At 35.7% G+C, this 24,620-nt stretch overlaps 1 protein-coding gene across 7 annotated transcripts in view; it reads right to left on the minus strand.

Moving 5' to 3' along the window:
* The window catches only part of DPH6 (diphthamine biosynthesis 6), a 216,021-nt gene that overhangs the window by 129,105 nt on the left and 62,296 nt on the right, over positions 1-24,620 (minus strand). For 6 of the 7 annotated variants that reach the window (XR_012650748.1, XR_012650747.1, XR_012650749.1 and 3 more), the window contains 3 exons: positions 22,312-22,373; positions 14,224-14,318; positions 6,221-6,308 (listed from right to left, as the gene is read on the minus strand). Coding sequence is in view for 2 of the 7 variants with exons in the window: in XM_075030369.1 (XP_074886470.1) it covers positions 6,221-6,308; positions 14,224-14,318; positions 22,312-22,373 (245 nt within the window). In the remaining 5 variants the exon portion in view is untranslated. The remainder of the gene's footprint in view (positions 1-6,220; positions 6,309-14,223; positions 14,319-22,311; positions 22,374-24,620) is intronic. The other variant, XR_012650751.1, reaches the window with a different exon arrangement.

Genomic DNA, 24,620 nt, shown 5'->3' on the forward strand with positions numbered 1-24,620 from the left:
TTGCCGTTATCCAGAGAGCTGCCTGATAGCCCCTAACCTTTCAGGTATGGTTTAGAAAACAAAGCAGCAGGAACACAAATCTATAATTGAAATAGATCTTAAACTGGATTATGCTACAAGAACCAAGAAAATTCCATTTTTTCCTTTTTTTTTTTTTAAAGTTTCTGGTTTTTTTTCCATGAGACATTGCTTTATAGAAATATACAGACTGTATAGTAGCATGAAGTGCTAGAAGTGCTACCATTTCCTTCTTGCAAATTGTTGTTTTATTAAATTAGTTGCTTTCCCTGGCTAAGTTGTAACATCCATCATGAAACAATGAATTTGCATTGTAGCACGGGCATTCGTTGAGTACTACTGTAACATATACAGAGTTTGCACCTCTTGGTCCTAGCCCCCTGAATAAGCATGCACAGACATGGTGAAATGAACGATACTATCACAATGCTGCTTTGGCTTTTGTTTTTACATTGCCTGGATTTTAACTTCAATATGGTGTAACAATCCACCACTAGGCAAAAAATATGTTAACTGGAAAGGGAAAAGTTCCAGCTTGCCCGTATGACAGCCACGTTGTTTCTTGGTTTAAGTTTACATAATTACCCTTTAAGAGATCTCGAGCTGCAGCTATCTTCTGTAGGTATTATTAGAGACCTGTAACTTCTCTCCATTCCCTAACCTGGAGGACTGATTTTACATGCTCTGCAAGTGAACATGAAAAGAGCGCCTATTCCATTTTTATGCTACCTGAGAAAATCGTTCTTTCAACTATGGTTCTAAACATGTTTTCTGCAAAATGTGTTTCATAAAAGATTAATAGGGATGTAGTGAGACTCACAGACTATATCACAACTGATTTGCTGTAACCCACAGAACTCCCCTGTAGCTTTGTAATTTGTTAATATTACAAATATCCCAAATTGATGCTGCATGAAATTTTTGTATAATCCAGTCACATCCCTTTTTCCTAAATATGTCAATATTTCATAAGTTGCTAAGCTTATATCAATATTGCTTCACAGATATAGATAAAATTATACATCTGTGTTAATACACATACATAAATAGCTGGTCAGTTGCAAAATTTTTGGAAATTACTAAGAAATATTAGGAATTCTATAACGTTTCTTACATACACCAAAACCCACAAAAATAATTATAGACTACTGTTGATTTCAATGCCTATGCTACGTCACAATGATTCGTTCAAGTTTGACTCCCACAATGCTCCAAACACATAGGTAATCAATCACTTTCTGCAGCAGCACAGGTGCAGGCTACAGCAGAAGTATTAGGTGTGGAACCTGGCACTAGAAGAACAACAGGCTCAATGCCAGCCTAACTAGAGCTGCCAGACTGTTTAGTAGCTATATTCAAATCTCATACAAATGTTGGCCTTCCATTCCTATCGACAGAGAAAGTAATCTAAGAATTTAAAACTTAAAGTTACAGACTGCCACAAACAGACTAACTTTCCCTGAATAATATTCTCATCACTTTAAAAACAAAAAAACAAGCTTGCTATAATGACATTTTAATTAAATCTTACAGAACCCACTTTATCACATAACATTTTCATGTTACTTCACAGAAGCAATATATTTTCCCATTTGTTACACTGTTTCTCCCACACCCACTGTACATTGTGATACCAACCTAATTTTGGATCAGAGCCTGCATGCATGCATATGCTTAACTGTATTCACATAACTCATGTCATTGATGCAAGTGCGCTCAGAATGAAGTTAAGCAAATGCACGAGTGTTCCAAGATCCAAATTCTCCTGTTGAAAAAGCCTCAGAGCTAGGACTTTGACTGATATAGCTGAAATTCCACGCCGTGGTCTTTTATGAAAACAACAGATTGCTGCCTTTAAAAGCTTACATCCTCCACTACAGAAACTGATACACAACACAATTCCAAAACTGATAGTTCTCCCACTGAGCAGCAACAAGGATACAGTGGGGCAGAGAGCTCAGAAGACATAAGGAAAGACTATGATAATCTCTTTATTCTTTGTGGTGTACATTGATAACAGAACTCCTTGAAATAAATGTAATGAGAGAGACCACGTACATCTCCTTGCAGTATTTCAAGTACAATACACAGACACATAGGCAAGAAAGTCCTTTACTCTGAAACACTTTCAAATAAAGTCTCTTCACTATGAAAAGAGAACAAAAACCTCTCTTTTCTCAGAGAACTGGACTGAATCTGCAATCAAGTGGAGTAGAAAAAAAAATCCTTTATTTATTATCTTAATGTTTGAAATAAATCAGTGTACAACAAAAAAATTTGCAGCATTCGCTACAAAGTTTTGAAAACATAACTACAATGGTTATCTATATTCTTATGATGCAGAAAGGAAACTAAAGGTTACCTGGGAGAAGTATCATTCAATGATGAGAAAGTGTTAAAAAAATGCCACCCACAATGCCACCAACGAAACGTATTTTGCAACTTGAAATTCCTTCCCGTTCCCCCTGACATCACTTACAAAGTCTAATTCTACAGCTGAAGTCCTAAATGGAGATTAACTAAAATAATTCAGGCCAGAAAGAACTGCACAGAAACAGGCTACAAAGTTAAATCAAAGCTAACCTGCAGGATCATGCTTCTTTAGTACACAAGGCATGTAAGTATCTCCCAAACACCTTTTCTAACTTTTACAAGTGTTTTTAAAATCATCTCCAAATTGACCTGTGAAATAGATTTGCTGATGTTTAACAGGGGTGGAACTGCTCACACTTCTGCATTGTGTTCTACCCAAAGAGGTGAAGATCTTTTATAAACAGGAAAACAAAAAAGTCTCACAATATCAGTTTATGAAAGGTAAATATAATGCAATAGTATGCTACAAGAAAGAGCAGCAGCAGGCATGACTCCTGTATGTCTTACAGGCAAACAGGCTCCTTTCTTCTGCAAAGTGTAGAAAGAAAACTACATGACTCCCTCTAATTCCAGACTATCTCTTACTTGAGGGGCTGCAGTTTCACGGCTTTTATTGTTTGATGTATGCTCCTTCTCACTGGAACTCGGGGAACAAAGTATTCATTATTAAATGTGGGAAAGAGCAAATCTTAAACCATGAATGATAGCTAATACGTTCACTTCTGTTATCAGAAGTATGTTCACATCAGCAGAAGCTCCAACAGCTTTAATTTCTGTTTCTGATCATTCAAAAGCCAACTCAACAGAATATTATAATATGGGGAAAATAAAAATGTTTTGCAAATTTGTTGTGCTGTCAAAGTAAAAGAATTTGTTTCACAGTTGTATTTTTTCCTATTTGAAAATATTAAAAAATAAATTTTTATTGAACACAAAAGCTGATACACTTGATTTAAAGATTCTGGAATATGCTTCAGAAATTGCCTCCCCCTCAACAAAAAACATTCTACATTTTAAATGTACAAAGCGACAGTCTTATTGGCAAAGTAACATCTTGATGAAGCTAGGTATCTGTATTATGTACATCACAGTGGTGACCTTGTTTTTTACCATGAAGTAAATGAGGCATTCCTGAATTTTGAGCATTAGTGTTTTATTAGCATTATTATTTATTCTTAAAGTTTTTGTAAAATGCCTACAAAAAAGTTATCTTAAGCCATGTTTACCAAACTTTTAACCATGTTTTCATAATAAAATCTTGTATTTATTTATCTCTTTAGCCTTTTCTGTATAACTGGTAATGAAAGAAAAGAGGGTGTGTTAAAAAAAAGCTTCAATTATTATTCAAGAACACATCTTGAAGTTGCATAGTAATGTATTAAACCAGAACAGTGAGTAAAATGTTATTTTCCCCCAGGCACAAGGGCTCATTTTGCTGCCAGAAACAATCTAAAACAAATTTCTACGTAGGCTTTGTAGTTAAACATGAAGAGATTTAGCTGAAGAAAATGCATTATAGAGGAGGAAAGACAGCAGAGACTAAGGTACACTAGCTATAATTGCATAATGATTATAAAAGTAAATTCAAAGAATGTAAAATTAACACCTGTGGCACATAACAAAGATAAAATGAATATACAATAAAAGTTAAAAATATGTATATCTCTCAGTTGAAATGATAACAAAACTGATGTCATAATACTTATTAGAATTACACATCACTGTGCAGTCTATTAATGGTTTCTACAAAGTGCTTACACAAGTGGCTACTTTTACACTTTGTTCATAATGGAGTATTTTTTGCCCAATTTTCAGTAATCCCTTGAAAGCCTGAAACTAAAATTAGTTCTCCTTCTAAAGCAGTTTTCCCCTGCGGTGATTCGTTATTGTAGGATTGGCTTTTAAGTGCTGAATTACTAACTGATACTTAAATTTTTTTGTAGGGCTTGTAAGCACCAAATAGTGAGAAAAAGTACAGTACTACAGGCATATCAATGTTTAAGGCATCTCTTTATCATTATGCAGTTAAACCTTGCTAACTTAGTAACAAGTTATGCTCTGAAAGACTCTGGTTTTCCATATTCATAACTTCTTGAAAACCTAGCTTATTTTATTGTGACATAAAATAATCTGTAGCCAAAAGATTCTAATGCTTTTCCTTATGAGAGAACCACTGCAGAAAGTAGACTATTTTTCTTTTAACTATACAAGACATTAGTTTATATACCAAAATTCAGAGCAAGCCTCTGTAAACCTTACCCCTTTGAGAGTGTGACAGCTTTGTCTACAATGGATTTGAAATATGATTTACTACAACACTGCTTGAAACTGTGAGGCTTTAACCAAATCTAAAACATCTACATAAGAAGAGGAAAAGAGCTTCTGAACAGATAAAAGTAAAATCTTGATTCTTATATAAAATGTTATGCATTTTAATATGATTTTTTGCCTGATTTATGTAAAGCTTTGTGTTTTTCATTTTCCCTAGCCTGTCACATTGTAGTGATGTATGGTGCATTTTAGCATCAAGTTTGCCATGAGCAATAAAGTCAGTGCCCCCAAAGAAATATTAATATATTATCACTCTTCCCCACCATGCCCTGCTCCCAAGGTTTCCTTTTTTCAGCCTATTTGGTTTTGCTTCACATAGTTAGTTGATATCCTTTTCACAGTCTCCCACACAAATATTTAATGTTTTATTTTTGAAAGAAATCCCAAACTAGAAATTGACAGGATGAAATACAATTTACTTTCCAAAGCAAGAATGAGGCCATCATGGAAGAAAAATGTACAGGCATTTTATCTGTTTGGAATAATAAAATTAAAAAAGAGGGGCGAAAAAAAAAAGGCATGATCTATTGAAAGAAATTCAGGAAATGTAGCTGCTTGAGAGACATGAAATGTGAACTACCAATATAATAATAATGTTCTGTAACAATCCCTGCACCTAGAAGAGGTTCAGTGATCCTCAAAGTGTAGAGGGAAGTAGGAAGACCTATAAAAAGATGACTGCAACAGTAGTAGGAAGATCATAAGGCGATCTCTTCAACAAAATACTAGCACTTATAGATGTACAGGAGGAAAAAAAAAGAATTAATTTTACCCATAAAATAATGAAAAATAGAAAAGTGATAACAAATACTAAGAAAAATAACTTCTGTTGTGACCTTCTTAGCTCTGCTCACATAAAAGTCTGCAAAATTTAAACCACTAGAGTTCCTATTCCTGTTCTGCTGTTTCTATGGAATCATAAGCTAAAAGAATGAATCCTAGTGAACCACCTATGATTCCTTTAAGATCTTTGACCAGGATAATCTCCTCAACATGATTTGAAGTAGTTCATTAGATGTATCTTTCATATGGAAGAGATAAACCAAAAACCAGTATGTTTAAAACTTGAGCACCTGTGGGTCAGCAAGTTTTTAAATCATCCACTTTACATCAGAAACAGCAAAAAGAGATGCCACCTCCCAGCAAATCAACACTGTTCATACAGTTTCCTAATGCAGCTGTGTTCCACAGTGTGGCTAGCTGTACTACACGTTATACATGTGCTTGAATGAACCATGTTGGTTGAGCACCGTGAGGTTTCAAGATGAAAAATGCTACACAAATATACTACCTCCATTCATTCATTTGACACAAGGAAGCATTTGTGTTGAGTTTTTCCTTATCCTAAGTTCTGAAATTCAACTAAATATGTATATTGTTATTTCAAAGTACACCCACATGAGTATATATAGGTTCACTCCAAACTGTGACAAAGCACCAAAAAAATAGAAAGCATGCATATAGTTTTAAAGGAAGATGACATTTGCAATCTACTTGCCTTATTCTCCAGGTGTAACTTTAAAAAACGAAGGTAGGCCACAGGTGCAAATGCATCAGCGGAATGCACAACCACCTTGGCTGAATCTCTGAAATACAAAATTCTTAGCATCAAATATTAGTACATAATTTTACATATAGACAATACTTAGTCGCTGTATAGCACAGACTCCAAGGTAACTCATTGAAAATCCACTAATTTCTTATTTTTCATATATATTAAGAAAAAATAGTTTGCTATATAAAATCATATTGTGGAACAACACATTACCTTCATTAATTTTCAATTTTCAAAAGGAATAAACTATACTTCCCGTGTGAGCTGTCACAGGCAGGACACGGGAACAACCACATAACCACGGATGAAATGCAAAGAGGAAATTTGTTTTCATTACCTCGCCAGCCAGGGGATCCCCAAAGAAGCACCTGGGCAGAGGCACACAAGCGGGGATGCAGGCACCACAGAGCCTGGTCCATGTGAGAGAATCACCGAACCTGCTGGTTTTGCCTATATTTCAGGGATTTGCTCAGGCGTACTTTACCACTGTGCTTTGATCTTTCCCACAGCAGGGCAGGAATCTCAAGCATGTTCGCTAGGGTGCCTCTAAGTCTATCACAGACCTATGTTATCTAAACACAGATGTTCTACTTGTCCAACACACAAGGCCAAACAACAATTAGTATGATATATGTGTTTTTTGACACCCCAGCTGCAAGTCAGTTGAGTGTGTTTACAATCCTCCTCGTCAATCTTCCATTATTTTCCCACACTTCCAGATCAGTATTGAGAGATTCAGCTAGCTGTAGTCTATGGAAGAATAAACGACATGATGTTTTACATTCTTGAGACTAATATGTAAAGGAATCTTTTAATTTCATCTACAGGAGATTTTTTAAAAGTCCATTCTTCTCAATTAATGCTCCAGGGATTAGTTCTTGAAGTATTAACAGCATACAGTATTTCACGCTGAGAAACTGACTGATTCGACCATCTTGCATCTGATATTGAAGACTACTAGACACAACTTTTTAATGCCAAATGTGTTGGTAACAATGATAAACTTCCTGTGTGCTGATTCAAATTAGCTAATTTTAGTTTTCATTTTTACAGACACAATCTGTCACACTTTGATTCACAAGAGGCAGTATCTGTTATATCCATCTGCATGGTTTTACTACTTAAGAAAAAGGTAGCTCTAGGAAACAAACATCAGAAGGTGAGAAACTCAAAGAAAACATGAGAGAAACTCAGATGCAGTACAAGAAAATCTGAAAATTGTTATAAGTAAGGCTAAGGACACACAGATAATTTTCTTGAAACAACAGTGCCCTTGATACCTTCACAGTATTCAATGAGATGAGATAGATAGATTTCTAGTAATGCCACATAAAACCCATGCAAACTGGAAACAGTTGAAGTCTTGGCCAGATTCCACTGACTTAATGGAAGTGTAAAATTAACAGAAATATCTGTTCTATAAAATGTATTTTAGGATTTAAAATAACAAAACTCCTAAGATAACCATCACTACATTGCACAATAACAATAAATACCTTTAACATAAGAAGCTCCACTTCCCTTTTAGTAAACTTTTAAAGTATTTTGATAAATAAGCCTTCAGCTTCGCTCTTGAGAGTTATTATCAAGGTTCTTTAAAATTAAAATATTTTATTCTTTTAAGATATCTTAAAGATAATCCCTTAAGATTAAAATCATTCTTTTCAAATGACCATGGTGTCTTCTAATTGTAACAGAAATAGGTAGAAAATAGCTTTGGAAATCTTTAGTAACAGGAATACGTAATTAGAAATAATAAAAAGCAGACACCAAGACTCCAGTAGTACCTGGTACCTGGGTATCCTCAGTATCTAAGGACAGTCTCAATAATCATTTCTTGCTTGTTATTTAAGTCCTATATGGGGGAAGTCTGGTACTTTTCAGTGATGCATTAACTACTTAAACCTAAATTAACAGAAAGGCTTGTATCAGAAAGGAAAACCAAAAATTTATGGTTATTAAATGTATGTGTCTGTTGAATTTAAAGAATATCTACTAACTTGTCCTGGTTTCAGCTGGGATAGAGTTAACTGTCTTCCTAGTAGCTGGTACAGTGCTAAGTTTTGAGTTCAGTATGTGAAGAATGTTGATAACACACTGATGTTTTCAGTTGTTATTAAGTAGCGTTTAGTCTAAAGTCAAGGATTTTTCAGCTTCTCATGCCCAGCCAGCAAGAAGGCTGGAGGGGCACAAGAAGTTGGGAGGGGACACAGCCAGGGCAGCTGACCCCAACTGGCCAAAGGGGTATTCCATACCATGGGACATCATGTGTAGTATAGAAACTGGGGGGAGTGGGGGCGAGGGGATCACTGCAAGGGGATCAACTGGGTGTCGATCAGTGGGTGGTGAGCAATTGCCCTGCGCATCATTTGTACATTCCAATCCTTTGATTATTACTGCTGTCATTTTATTAGTGCTATCATTATCATTATTATTTTCTTCTTTTCTGTTCTATTAAACCATTCTTATCTCAAGCCATGAGTTTTACTTCTTTTCCCAATTTTCTCCCCCATCCCATTGGGTGGGGGGGAGTGAGCGAGCAGCTGCGTGGTGCTTAGTTGCTGGCTGGGGTTAAACCACGACATAACTTTTAAAAATATATTTAACTCCAAAGTAAAAGAAGCAGTCCTACTTGTATCCCTGCATGTTCCAATTCACTAGTACAGCAGAACAGATGCCAAGCGTTGATACCTACACTACCTGTTCAATAACTTTAGAATTTTTGAGTACTTATTTGCTGCTCAAGAAGTATTGCAAATATTAAGAGATCATAAATATTTCTTCTTCGTATGAAGTATATTCCTATGATGTACAGCTAACATATGGGTATTTGATGGGACCATAATAGATATCTAGTTTAATATGCCATTATTTCTCAGCTGATGGGTCGCAACAGGTAGATTATGGGGTGCTGAAAATAGTATTACAATACATATAAAAAGTATTTTTTCCTAACTACTTCATTTTCTGTCAGCCTCTCCATACATAATTGTTCTAACTGATAGTCTTGTTCAATAGTAACTGTAACAAATAGGTGGAAAGCAGAACAGTTTTGTTTGCGTCCAATAATGAATCACCAATTAAAAAAAAAAAAGTAAGTCCTGAACTTGCATGTCATATCTAGCTTCAGAAATAGCAAAAAAAAAAAAAAAACCCAAACCAAAAAAACCTAAAAACCAAAACCCCAATAAAACAAACCCACATGAAAAACAGAGATTAAAATGAAAAACAGTGATTTGAGAGACCCCAATAATTACATAAAAGCCATTTCATGCTGAAAGTCTGAATTTTGAGTAGGAACATGATTCATGTTGGATTATGATGGAAACACAGGAATTTTGCTGAGGAACGTTTTCAGAAGACTTTAGGAAACAATAAAGAATAGCTGAAAAACTGTCCTAATTATCTGTTTTTTTAAATCATAATAATCTGATCCCTCAAGTCTCCTTGAAGATCTGGGAAATATCTAATCATTTTAATACACTCCATAATATTTTCACAGGACAAATATGACAAGTTAGAGCAAGTCTGAGAGTACAATCAGTACTCTCAGTACATGATTATTTTTTCATGCTTACAGATTTGCTTTTAACTCCAAACCTAGAATTACAAACCCAAACACAGATCTAATAGTATGGTATAATAATGCAAAATTACACTTCCCAAATATTTCAAATATGCCAATTTATGCAAAAAGAAAAGAAAAATATCACACTATTCTGTGTTCCATAAATACAAATGGGCCTTTATCATAAGAGTAGATATTAGATGGCATTGACATAGATGAGAAATATATCCTTATGATTTGAAGAGGTGTCAATCAGTTGCACTTTCTATACCAGTGTAAGAAGGACAGGATATGCTTGGTACCTCTCAAATTCTGAGCATAAGAAAGCTGACAACCAGATTACAATAGTCTACCTGGGAAAAACAAATAAAAACCCATCTGACTCCTGGCTGATTATTTTGATTGTAAGATCTTGCTTTCACTGCTAGATCTTTTTTAGCTTCAAATATATCACTCAATCTGCCATGCTTCCTTTGTGAGGCATATTTTTTAATGAAGACTGAGAAGAATGGCAAGTATTTAATTTAATATTCAAAAGCAAAATTTATCATAGTCTTACATTAAAGAGACTCCCACTTCTCCATAGTAAGTAACACATCAAGGCTATATTTTTGCTTTCCTAAACTAGCAGATTTCCTTCTTTTCCAAAGAATATAGTGCAGAAACATATCTTGTCACAAGTTTCACGTGACAAAAACATGGACCAGTGAAAACACTACCCGAAAGTAGTGTTATAAATGACAGGCATATTAGATTTTCTCCTGTTGTATTGGGTTTACGTGGCAAGATTTTGGCAGCAGGGGGTGGTCTGCAGGGGTGGCCTGTATGAGAAGAGGCATGGGGCTGCAGAGCCCATCAGCAACACTGGTGGTGCCTCTGTGACAACATATTTTAAAAAGGGTAAAAATGCTGTGCAGCAGCTGTGACTGGAGTGAGAAAAACATGAGAAACAGCCCGCAGACACCACGATCAGTGAAGAAGGAGTGTGAGGAGGTACTCCAAGTGCCAGAGCAGAGATTCCATGCAGGCTGTGGAAAAGACCATTTTGGAGCAGGTTGTTCCCCTGCAGCCCATGGAGGACCACACCGGCGCAGAAATACACACTGCAGCCTGTAGAGGACCCCGTGCTGGAGCAGGGTCCTGGCAGGAACTGCAGCCAGTGAAAAGGAGTCCAGGCAGGAGGAGGTTTTCTGACAGAACTGTGGCCCATGGGGGACCCACGCTGGAGCAGTCTGATCCTGAAGGACTGTACCCCATGGAAAGGACCTGCGCTGGAGCAGTTCTTGAAGAACTGCCCAGTGGGAAAGACCCACACTGGAGCAGTTCGTGAAGGACTGTAGCCCATGGATCAGACCCAGGCTGGAACAGGGGAAAAGTGTGAAGAGAAGCGAGCAGCAGAGACACAGTGTTATGAATTGACTGCAACCCATCCCCCTGCACTGCTCAGTGTGGAGGATGTAGAAGAGGCAGGAACAAAGAAGTGAAGTTCAGCCTGGGAAGAACGGGGTGGGGAGAGAAGGTGTTTTTAGTTTTGTCTTTCTTTCTCACTCTCCTACTCTATTTTTTTTTTTAATTGGCAATAAATTAAATTAATTTTCCCCAAGTTGAGTCTGGTTTGCTCATGACAGTATTGGTAAGTCATCACACTGTTCTTGACTTACAAGCTTTTTCACCTTATTTTTTCCCCCGTCTTGCCAAGGAGGGGGAGTGAAAGCAGCTTGGTGGGCACCTGGCAGCCAACCAAGGTTAATCCATCACACCTGTTTTGGAGGCAAAAGTAATCCTCAGTGTCTTCCTCAGAAACTTCCTCTAGGAAGACATCTTGGAGGAGTTCAGGAATTTAGGGACCTTGAAAATTCTGACAGGTTTTAACCTCTAAATTGTAATCCTTACATATCCATTTAAGCTTCAAAAATTGTATCAGGATGTATAGCAGAACCATGGCTATCTAAACATTTGGAAACTATACTAGCATAGTTAACAACAAAGTCTGTTTAGATTCAGTGTATATGAAAAGGAAGAATGAAAAGCAAAAACTAAAAAAGCTTGTAAACTTATTTAATGACAAAGGAAGTACAAAATATTTTTCTTTAGTTCATAAAGTAATAGATTTCACATGAACGGCTCCTCAAAAGGCATGTCTTTACGACATGAATAATGTAAGAGCTAAGCAGGGCTAATCAATCCAGAGACACACAATGCCAAGTGTAGCTATTCAGTTTCCATTACAGAAATGTATATTTACAACTAATTGAGTAAATGTTTAACAGTCTGCTGTGCCATATATTTATTATTAAATACCCTCTGATTTATATATTTGTCTTTTCCTGTATTTTTTGTGCATTTATTGTTAACTTTCATTATTATTTGGAGTGTTGCCAATAGAAATAAAGACAACTCAGCCAGACCACCTCTGTTTTAGCTTTTCCTAGTTGCTTGAATGGTCATTAAACCACTGATAACCAGAAATACATTTACAATATATTATGAGATATTCCTACTTAAACTGCTATTTGGTTGATCCCAAACCAAGGGCACAATATACCTTCCTAAAAGTGTTCCTCAAATTCTACGTTAAAAAAACCCCAACAAACCTCTCCACACTACACCAACCAAGAATTTCTCATGAGATTTGACATAGTTTTCTCCAATCTGTTGTACCTATGCAAAGAGAGCTTTGAAAAGGAGCACTGGGGAAATTATGCATCCAATTCCAATGAACTCCCAGATTTAATCTGCAACAGAAGAAGCCTTAAAAAAAAATAGAAAGAATGTAGATAATCAGCCAAACACATTCAAGTGCAAAACTGGATACAAACACATTTAATCTCTCCATTAAAATCTAGCTGTCCTTCTTCTGAAGTATACATTTTGTTGCAAGTGTTGCAATATAAACACTGAATAGGCCACATAGCTGCTAACGGGTAGTATTACTCTAAATGACAAAGTTTCACAAAACTGACACTGGAATTGATAAGAAATTGTCAGTTTAATAGAAATCATATCAGACTTTAAATGTAAAAATGAATCGTGCTTTAGCAACGATTTCACAATAATTTCCTTTTTTGCTAGAAGAGACTGAACTGATTCTATCTGAGGGCATATTGGGGAGTTTTGTCCTTTGTCCCCAGATTTATTTGTGATAAGATATACCCAAGCATCGTGCACATTTTATTCTAACTTCCTGCTTAACTTTCCAACTCCTACTAGTCAACAGGCTGGCTCACAACCTATGGCTTCTACCTAGCACCTGGCTCCCCTCAGAGAATCTTCTCCAAGAATCTCACTTCCTGGCTCATACATTCATAATTCCACCCATGAACTTAAATCCAGTTTGAAGATTCTACATTGTTACTTTCTGAATCTTCTCCTAACTAAAGAATTCCATAGCTTTCCTGCATGGAGGTATCTCCAGACTCAATTATCTAGTATTTTAGTTCACTCCAGAGGACAAATCTTCCAATCAACCAATAGTTCAGCAGACATCTGCCAGAGTAGCTGCCATCCCTTTTACCAGTTTGTCTATTGCTCTTCTCCCAGATGACATGCAATGAAACAGTTAACAGCTCTTGGTTCTCCATTCCTTATACAGACAGATCCCAGTCTTACAGAAAAATGAAACAAATAGACCTTCACCATGAAAGCCTTAATCATGTCTATATGCTCCACAATCTTGACCTTCCCTAAGATGACTGAGTATCACCAATACATGATTACTAGTCTGTTTCCTTGGCTAAGAAAAGAAACAGCAGTCAAAACATCTCACTGGAAGCAAGCAGGCTTAGCTATTTAACAGACTAATAAGAAACTCGCATCAAGACACAAATATTTTCCATACGCCACTACAGAGATTTTAGCAATTTATGTCAAAGGAATAAACTAGTCAATGTAAATGAAAAAGATTCATGCAAAGTTTGTATTTAAAATATCCTCTAATAATTGAAGAAAAATGTTTATCGTTATCATTCTAAGCTGCTAAACTTAAAACACACACACACACAGACACAGTTAATGGAACCCACAGGCTACTGATGTGGCAGTTTATCAAATGTAGCTGTAATGACAGATAAATATTACAGGCAATTCACACTTCATGAAAGGATAAAAGTGTCAGTGTGTAGGTACCAGTTTTACTGCAGGCCATAATCAGCAAGTAAACCAAAGTGCAAATGTCTAAAAAGTTTATAGCCCTCTATGAAGGCCTCGTCTTGTCAGGTATTGATTTAGGTTTTCAGAGGACTTTGCCAGTGTTAAACAAAGTGAGTGTTTGTGAACTTAGAGGACATGTTTTACCTTTGCCAACAAAAGTTGCCTGAAGCTAAATGTGAATACCTTCCCATTGCTTTAATATAAGGAAATGGAAGAAACTGTTCCTTACACAACTATTTTCTTCTTAAATAGAGGGCAGTCCAGAGTGAATGTTTCATATTCTCCACCTTCTCCACAAACATGGACTCCATATTTCTCAGAAAGCTAACACAAAAGGGAAATTAAAATACATAAGTATTACATTAAAGCAGTCTATTAAATATATTTTGCTGAAAATTTCAGTGTGGACTTTCTAAAAGACTACCAATTACAAGGCTGAAAAAACCCAAGTATCATACAGACAGTTCTTGATTTCTTCATATGCATATTACAATGGTCTAAAAATTACCAATGCACTATATTTTAAGTAGAACTGTCACTGTAACATTCATATAAACGAATTAATTCCTCATCTTTCTTCCTCAGCAGACATGAAAGGTTGCTCAGACTCCCGTATTTGTCTACCTTTCTTTAGCATAAGTAGTTCACTTCTGTGAGAAATTTGTACTGTAAATCAACACAAAAAGTTGCACTTCACATAGAAGTATACAATGAACACAACTTTTGGCAACAGATTCAACAACTATATTCTGTAGTTTGGTAAACATCCATTCTTTCAAAAAAATTCTAACAAATAGAACCAACAAGAGTTTTCTAAGTCAAAAGCAAAAAGGTAAAGCAAGAGCTAAAGACGTAGCAACACACTGTTTCTTTTATAAATTGTACTGAAGATACTTTTGAAATCAAAATATAAATTTATGAATATTCCTGAAGCTCTGAATACCCCACTAAAACACATAACTACATAAACCAATACATTCAAAATAAGAGACATGACTATCTTAATTATTCCCTGCTTTATAAATGAGCAGGTGTTGAGCAGGAACCAAAGTTCTTTTGTTGGATTAAGGAGTGCACAACTGCTGAATAGTTCACTGTAATTCTGTATTAATTTACTGTACTGATAGGTAGTAATCAAGCACCTGTACCATGCCAGAGCATGGGGACACGCTCCCTTTTTCTGCAGGAGAAATTCACCTCCTCATCAGCAGAATATATCACCTTCTAAAGTGTCCCAGCACTAGCTGCTTCAAGCCAAGTCCAGTCCAGGTTTTACACGCTGAGCAAGCATTAACATTCTGCTTCAAGTAGTTCACAAGAAGCTGAACTTCAGTCCTCAACTCCATTGCAGACACCAGAGTTACTATTGGGAATATTTATTTAACCCCCTCATCCTTTTCCTTAGAGGAAGAGATGCCCACCTATGACGCTTCTACAGTCAAAGTAGCAATGCAGTTCTCCACAACATGTAGGAGATGGTTAGAAGAAGTCTGTCTGGGGACTAGAAAATAATTCCAAATCTGTTGTCTTTTTTTTTAGGTAAGCATGAGACTGGGTTATTTATACATTGTAGGTTCAATTTTTTATATGGTTACCAGAATATTTGTGTAGTAAGTCTATTTGATATATTCAAATGATACTGTACTTTTATTGTTGAAGCTGAATGTATAGTTTGTGTTACTGCACAGTTCTCTTTCAAAGTTTATTTTAAAACTTCAAGGAGTGTTTACAACTTCAGTCATCATCTTAGCTAAAAAAAACCAATTCAAAATTAGATGTGAAAGAAGAAAATGCAATACACGTAACTTGAATGTTTTCATAAAATCAAAGACTACTTTTTAAATTAAAAATTCAGTTAGTTAAACAAAAGGCCTGAATCCTCTTCAGCCTTTATTTTGGAGAAAAGTATAAATGTTCTGAGAAAATAATACCTTGGTAATGCTCTATGTGACTGTTTAGTTGTCTGGTGGTGTAAAATCTAAATCTCTTTTGGAACATATATTAAATCATTTTTCAATGTCTTGTTATGAGAGGTATTTTTCATTTTTCCTTTCACATTTTCTTTTAAAGAAAAGGAGCAGAAGAAAACCTTTAATCAAGAGCTCATTAAAAAATTATACTCCTGACATAAAAGAGAACTCCATCTGTCAACGACGGCAACAAGGTTTCTATAGGACAAATATATCAAGAATAATTAATGTTGATGCAACAAGAATGGACAGCCTACAAAACAGTTAGTCAAAACCTTTTATTCTTCTCGTTGTAGCTCCCACTGCAAAAAATCCTAAACAAAACTATTAAAAAAATGAAAGAGAGAAAAACTGAAAAGATCTAACTGTAACCTTTCACTGAATAGAAGGAGTGACTGTTTACAAGTCACTTTCAAAACTGGTACCTCTGCTTGTAAACATCAGTGCCTAGAATAATTATTGGCAATTAACATTGAATACTCAAAAGATGTGAGACTATTTCCTATCTTTGTTGTGGGAAACCCTCATTTTCAATGTCACTGGCTTCAAGATCATTCCTGACACCAATTATACAAGGTGCTAAAGGATGTTCAGTTCCCACTAATGTCAACAGGAACTGAGAATATTCAGCAGCTCATAGAACAGATTCTTAATGTTCATTTAACAAAGTCAGCGATATTTTTAAAATGTCATCAATGACATCAGAACTTTGCCTTTCAGTCATTTAGAATATTAACATTTTTTGAAGACCAATTATTTTGTTTTGAAAGCTGGATGTTACATTCATAACAACACAACAGCTTAGACTCTAATCTAAATTTTGATTGCTAAATCTGCCTTCTAGTTCAGATGAGCCAGAAAACAGCAAATTTACAAGTTACACTTAACTAAAAATGGAAGTCCAATTCAAAATCCAAAAGAAATATATGATGAAAATATCTTCTAGACTACACAAAATTAACCTTAACTCAAATACACAGTCAGACACAAGGTATGTAGACAATCAGCCCAAACATTACCCAAAGAACAGTCTCTTCCTACCTTGGGAATGAAACACAAGGATTAAAGCTGACTTTCTCATTTAAGTTTAGTAATCAAAGATAAAAGATACGAATTCAAGTCAAGACTTTGTCTCCAGACAGAAATTGTAACACTTAGTAAATTCTCTATAATTACTGAAATGCTCTTTACATCACAACTACTCATCTAAACATTTTCTTATTGTCTATTAGCAGAGACAGAAGTACAGACAAATATAAACATAATATACACTTACCATTCTATTAATAAATTCTAAAGAGAGTGTGAGCAGCCCCTGAGATCTGGCAAGTTGCCAACAAATTCTTTAGTGTAAAAAGCTAGGGCCTCTAGTATATAGGAAACAGTGGGACATGAGCACAATTTAATAATTTACCAATTATGTAGCAACCATTCATCAATAATTAATTAAAGATCTATCATTTAGAAAAAAAGGAATAAATTCAAGAACTTTCCTTGCCACAATGCCAATTACCTAAGCCAGTAAAATTCACTCCTGATAAAAGTATGGGTTGCAGATCATGACTGTACTCATAAGTTCAACCTTATGTATGTAAAGTCAGAAAAAAAAATTGCAAAATTAAATCAAAGCTTTTCCCACTCAATACTCCTCCCATTTTTCTGCTGCTACAACAGCAAAATCACCTCACCTTTATGTCAGTAATTATTATCATTTCTATGGTACACATAAACAAAAGTAAATCAGAAGACTGAAAATTTCAGTGACAGTGTATTTTTCCAAAGTTAAATAATTCAGTGGATGAAATCAGGGCTGAGTTGTAGGTTGGTTGGTTGGGTTGTTTTGTGCCTTTTTTTTTTTACCAATTAACGTTAACACACCTTTTATAATGCCCAACGAGATTTTTTCTAAAAAGAAAATGATTACTTCATGCTGCTTTCTTGTATGTCCAAAAGACAAATTATAATAGGCATATTATAGTAATACAAGTTGATTTTGATTTTATTGCCTGTTCCCTAAGGTAAACTTTTAGTATAAAAAAGAAGTAAGTAAGTAAGGTCCTAATTCCTGATTTGTAGTATCAGAGAAGTTGAACTTTGTGAATACATGCTAAAACGTAAAGCAGGATATTCCCTACCAATCCCAAATGACTCAACATGTCATACATGTCATGGTTCAGTATCAAAGACCCTCTTATATTCAACACTGGCATTTTTCTGGGCACTGAACTTAGGAAGATATAAACTGGCTTTCAAGAAAACCAAAGAACACGTAGAAGACTATTTAATTAATTTTAAACAGAACTGCAAAAATTCTCACAAACTTGCACACCACACTAGGGAAAATGCTGTAATGACAAACCCTGCACCTAGCTGAATAAACAACTATGTAAAGTAACATTAGATGTCAATAGAGAACCCAAAAGAAAATCCCACAAGAATAGGAAAAAGCATAAATTAGAAAAAAACAACAAGAAATTTGAAATTACTGGTTAGATAATACAACACAAATCAAAGATACAAGAGTATATAAAGCTGTGGTAGTTTGGGGGATGTGCAATGTTAAAAATTACTTTATTATGGTGTTTACTTTGGTATGGTCAGAATATTAAATTTTATCTCTCCTCCTTACTGAAAACTGTGAACTCCTTGCTCTCACATTCTGTCTACCAGAACTTCTGAGGCTGAAGACTTCATTGCTTTGCAAAAGAGTATTTTTCACTTCATAAACCTAAACATTTCTCTTCAGTTTATAGTTAATGATTTGGTTTTATTAGGCCTTAAGGCCAACTAAGTATCCAGTAAAAACAATTTATTTGTACTGACTTTGACTTTCATAGCATGCATATGCACAAGAAACAGCTACATGAACAAATAATCAGCTGTGCAGTCCAATGGCCTGACAACCAGTTCCCAGTAGGGTCAGAATGCCCTACTAGTTCTACACCTTAAGCTATGCAGTTGTTGCTCTGTTTATTGTTGTATCAATAAAAGATAAAACCTGCAAATGTGGGTTTCGAGAAGTATTAAACCATGACAGCAAGAATTTCAGTGAAACCAAGTAAGTAAGAATCACTTCACTTGAGCCAAACATCAAGAAGAATACGCTTAATTCCAAATTACACAAAACACCAGGTACTTCTGGATTTCTTAGTTTATTATTTTCTTTTTAAAATGAATGATGGTGAAATCAAATGGAGAACAATACTTCTTAAGCCTTATTTTAATTATACCCTATTAACACAACTAAAATTGCAATACTTCCTGCTATAGTTTTAAAGAAAGTCAAGACTACTGATTCAACTGAGGTGAGTAGCTACCCATCTGCAGCCCCATTGAAGTTGTAACCTGAATTTTGGTAACAGAACCTTTCTGTGAATGCAGGGACTGTACTTTCCCCTTTTTGGTTTATTTAACTAGTCCCAAATAAATATTAATTCATCCAAATGTGACTGACCAGTATGGTATTGAAATTACAGTAAAGTTGATGCTTCTGTTAAATCCATTCCATAGTAAATTGTTCATTGTTTCATGATTACAAAGTTTTATCCTTCCTCAGCTGTCACTTGCTAAGATTCTAAAGTAGCAGCTCTGACAAACAGAACATTGTTTAAGTGATCTGCAGCAACAAACCGTGGGAGGAGCACTTAAATGTTTGCCGTACTCTTAAACTACGTATTATTTACTCATGACTCCAAAGATCTTCTAAAGAACCTTTCTGGTAATTTATCAGTCAGTAGCCATTTCTACAGTACATGCAGAACATGACTTCACATGTCAGTAAAACTGCTTTTCCACAGTAATGTTAGTCTCTTGCACTATACGGCACGCTAGTGTCAGAGCAGGCCTATGACACAAACATGGGGTGCAACGAAGACTCCGGCCGGGCATGTTCACGCAGTGCAACGCCAGCTCAGCAGTCAAGCTCCTGGAAGCCATCTAACCATGTTCACAAGTGGTGAACTGAAACTTGCGGACTCTAGTCCTCAGTGGCTTATTAGCTGAGCCGAACAGCCATGTCAATACAGTTTCCAGTTCAAAGTTAGCTCAGTGTTCAATTAGATGTTACCTAATCCAAAAGCTCACTGATGCACACATTCCCTCCTCCTTCCTTTTCCTGTAGAAATCCAATCTATACTTTTCAGAAAGGATAAATCCACTCCCTCTTCTAACTATTCTTGGATCTTAGACATATCCCAAGATTTAGCAACTACTTACTGTTTTAAGTGTACCTTTATTACCACCCCATGAAATAAAACATCTGCTAATGACACAACATGAACGAATATTTTATATATCTAGTCAATATATACTTGGTTTTGTGTACTCCTACTGTATGTCTCTGCCACTGCTTTTTTACCCATACTACAAGTATTTAGGAAGATATTCACTTCCCTATTTTCCTTCCTTCCCTTTTTCTGGAGCAGGAGAAAACACCTCTCCTTCCCATCCCCTGCTAATCTTGAACCTTCACTGGAGTCGAGATGATCTAAAGATTTAAGTGAAGCAAGACTTACAAAAAGAGAAAATGAATGGGATTTTTACATCAACTAGTCTATATAGCGGGGAGAGGAGGGGAGATTTCTGTGCAGATTCTCCCGCTCTGAAGCAGAAGCAACAAACTTCAAGCTAAGAACAGGCCAAAACCAATCTCTTCAAGTAAGAGTATTTGAATGTCATGGACCTTCATTCTTCCTCTTCAGCTTTGCGAAGTACCAATTATCTATCCCCTTCTCTCCAGCCATGTAAATGACTAACAAAATGAAGTTAAACTCCAGATATAATTCCTATTGAACTCCACTATCTTTCAGCAGTAAAAGAGATTTTTAAATCTCCTAACGAATTCTGGTTACTTTTTCTTTCTCTTCTGCAATTTTGCCATGCACTTAATTGTTCCAGAAAAACTGCTTATGAAGCCACGCAGAACGGTAACTACACAGATTAACAATAAAAAATATTTTTAGGAGATTGTTTTGCACAAATTTAGAGAGCTTGCACTGATAAAAGTTACAGCAAGACTCTCTTAATAGCCAAACATGCAAGTAGTTGTGGGTTTTTAACAGGCTCGAGTACAAGGAAGTGTGGTAAATTGACTTTGTCATATACAAATATGAAAAGACGCTTTCAGAGCTGTTAAACTGTACTTAGCTTGATGTCTGATGCTTCTACCTCAAACCCAAAGAAGACTCGTTCTGGTCTCTTTTTTTCCCTAGTTAAATAATTTTTCTTTAAATAAATCTACTAGCTCTGCCTACAAGCATTTTCCTGCTTTGAGTACTACATAACCCTTTGTACAGAATTACGTACATCCTCAGTAGTAAACCTCTTATTCCATTTTTGAAGGGCCCTGCTGTATGTAGTCTGACTAAAACATGGTACAAAACCTTCAGATGGGGATATGTGGGGAAGTTTTGTATCACCTATGATTTTGCCACTACCATTCCTTGCTGTGAAAGTCTCTGACTTGCATGCAATTATTTAGCTTTATCATACTGACATACAAGTTAGTGTTCCCTTAACATTGAGGTTTCTTGCCTTTAGTTTGTTTTAAAGACACTGTCACAATTTGTGAACTACCTCCAGAAAGAATGTTTTTCATATTGGAAGTGCGTATATGAGGCTTATATTCTACTGTCCTGGTTTCAGCTGGGGTAGAGTTAATTGTCCTCCTAGCAGCTGGTACAGTGCTATGTTTTGAGTTCAGTATGCGAAGAATGTTGATAACACTGATGTTTTCAGCTGTTGCTAAGTAGTGTTTAGTCTAAAGTCAAGGATTTTTCAGCTTCTCATGCCCAGCCAGCAAGAAGGCTGGAGGGGCACAAGAAGTTGGGAGGGGACACAGCCAGGGCAGCTGACCCCAACTGGCCAAAGGGGTATTCCATACCATGGGACGTCATGTCCAGTATAGAAACTGGGGGGAGTGGGGGCGAGGGGATTGCCGCAAGGGGATCAACTGGGCGTCGGTCAGTGGGTGGTGAGCAATTCCACTGTGCATCATTTGTACATTCCAATCCTTTGATTATTACTGCTGTCATTTTATTAGTGTTATCATTATTAGTTTCTTCTTTTCTATTAAACCATTCTTATCTCAAGCCATGAGTTTTACTTCTTTTCCCAATTTTCTCCCCCATCCCACTGAGGCGGGGGGAGTGAGTGAGCAGCTGCGTGGTGCTTAGTTGCTGGCTGGGGTTAAACCACGACATCTACGTAGAAAGATAAGCCTTGGGTTAGCGCCTAATTTCTGAAAGTAACTAAGTAATTTTTTATTAAGTTAATTTTACTGAATTTCTGCCTATACTACTTTTTAATTGCAACTTTACCTGTATGAGTATCCTATAAGTAATACTCACCTCCAAAAGATCAGGCTCCATTTGATCCAGAGTTTTTCCTAGATGCTTATCTGGGTCTAAACCTGGGGGAAAAAAAGTGTAAAAATATTTTTTATAAAGTACTGTTATGACATCAAGAAAGACTGCTTCCCCCCCCACCCTCCCCCCATGTAGCACATCTCCCTTAGAAACTAGTCCCACTGTATCTAAAATCATTTCTATCCTAAAGAAAACACACTTAGTCAGAATTTTCTCTTATCCCCTCTGGGCAACTGGTTTCCATGTTTGTGGAAAAATAAGGCCAATCACCATACTACTGCATGTAAACCGGAAAAGCTGTTGTTTTCCTTTCTTAGAAAATTCACTAACCAGTGAAGTCAACATGCGGTCCATGGTAATAAAAATACTACACAGAAATTACCTCTTTGAGTCAGAAGTTACCTTTGTAGATACCTATTAAATTAAAATACAAGTTAATTTTTTTATAGTTCCTGCAAATTGCTGGAAGGGACACAGACTGTTTTCCACAGTAAAAACTCTTTTGCTAAATCACATCCTGTGTGTGTGTGACCCACAGAAAAAAGATGAGAATTAAAAAGGATGGAGATATAAAAAAACCTCAGACTTATAGAATGTCTTGAATGTTGTACCTTTTGATCCATCACAAAATATTCTGTATGATGTCTACATTTTGATTTATTTTTCTTGTTAAAAACGTAAGCCCTATTAACGTTTGATAATTTCTCTAACTTGCCCCTCTGTGTTCCTGTTTCAGCTTTTTCACTTTGAGTTTTGCCAGCTCATGGCTGTTAAATGGTCATTTCTCAGGAATAAATCAAATAACTGGCAGAAATCAGTACTGGGATAAAAAACATCCAGGAACAACAGCTGACATCTTCTTCAACCAAATAAATACCCTAGTTGGATTTGAGACTAAGTGGTCAAAAGGTCTTTACGCACAAAGTAAATAAGAAAAAACAAAAGGATGACTTCTGAAAGTGAAGGAACACTAGAAAATTTTCAGTGATCACATTTTTTACTACTCTTAATTATTGTGGTTTGAGGGGTTTTTTTGTACTGATAGCAATACTTGTCTATTTTTTCCTACTCTACTGCTTTATAAAATAATGGGTATCATTAACGAGCTGCCACCAGAATGACTCCATTTAGAAGCCATTTCTGAAGTATGTACCTTGTAAAGCACTTTAGATCATTGATGATGAAAGCTGTTATATAAATGTATGGTATACTATTATATAAAGTTGTTGCTGAGTTCAAATAGCTGATATGCCTTTTAATTTTTACAATGATAGTATTGGTATATTTAAATTCCTGTGAAACTAAAACAAGTAAGAGTGAATGAGATCTCAAAACATTAAGAAAGTTTTTAAATATTTCATTAAAGCACATTAAAAATTCCCTTACTATCTAGAGGAACACTTTAAAAACTGCTTAATAATTAAAGTGAAAGAGGACTGAGGTTTTTCCCCTCCCTCTATTCTTTTTCGGTATTGGTTTATTGTTCTTTATTTAACAGACTAAAAATGTGTATTGCTAGATATAAGATAATGATAATTTATGCTTGTTGAAATAATTTTGAAATATCTTAATTTCATTTCAATAGTTCCAGTGATTCTGGTGATGTCTTCCAACTTACACCAGCTTAGCATTATGTCCTTGATTTTAATGGGATGAGTGTTAGGCTACACAAGCATTTTTTCTTAAAACAAACAATGAGTACCACATTACAGTCCTCATTTCACACATTCACATTAACATTCTTCAGTAATGTAACTACTTTTCTAAGAAAAGCAACCCCTGTCCTTGATAAAACCAAATTTGTTTCCTTTAAATTTAAACCAAGGGATACATTACAAACATGTGAGAAGGGAAAAAGTTGTCAGAACCAGACATATTAACATATTATTTCTTTCACAAATTCTCTTTGATATTAAGAAGGATAACACCTACTGTTCTGCCCCCTAATGAACACAAAACAGTAAATTAAGGAAACTATTATACAAACAGTATACAAAATACAAATAAATTGCCTATGTATACACTATGGGTAAACTCTTCAGTAATATCCCACACCTACATGAAAACCTGTGAAAGTGCAATGCACCCCTTCTGCTTCTCAGTAGAATTCCATTTTTTGATAGCTTGTCTTTCTTTTGAAAAATATTATTTCCTTTAGTTTCTAATAGGTTTGTATTGTGAGTGAATAGAGACTGTCTGCTAAAGGCATCAAGAACCAATGTAACCTGTAATTTGCAGAACCAGCAACCCACATCTCAAATCTCTAATGGTACGCATGTATAGATGAAGCT

Source organism: Buteo buteo, chromosome 6, assembly GCF_964188355.1.
Source record: "Buteo buteo chromosome 6, bButBut1.hap1.1, whole genome shotgun sequence".
NCBI classification, from domain to species: Eukaryota; Metazoa; Chordata; class Aves; order Accipitriformes; family Accipitridae; genus Buteo; species Buteo buteo.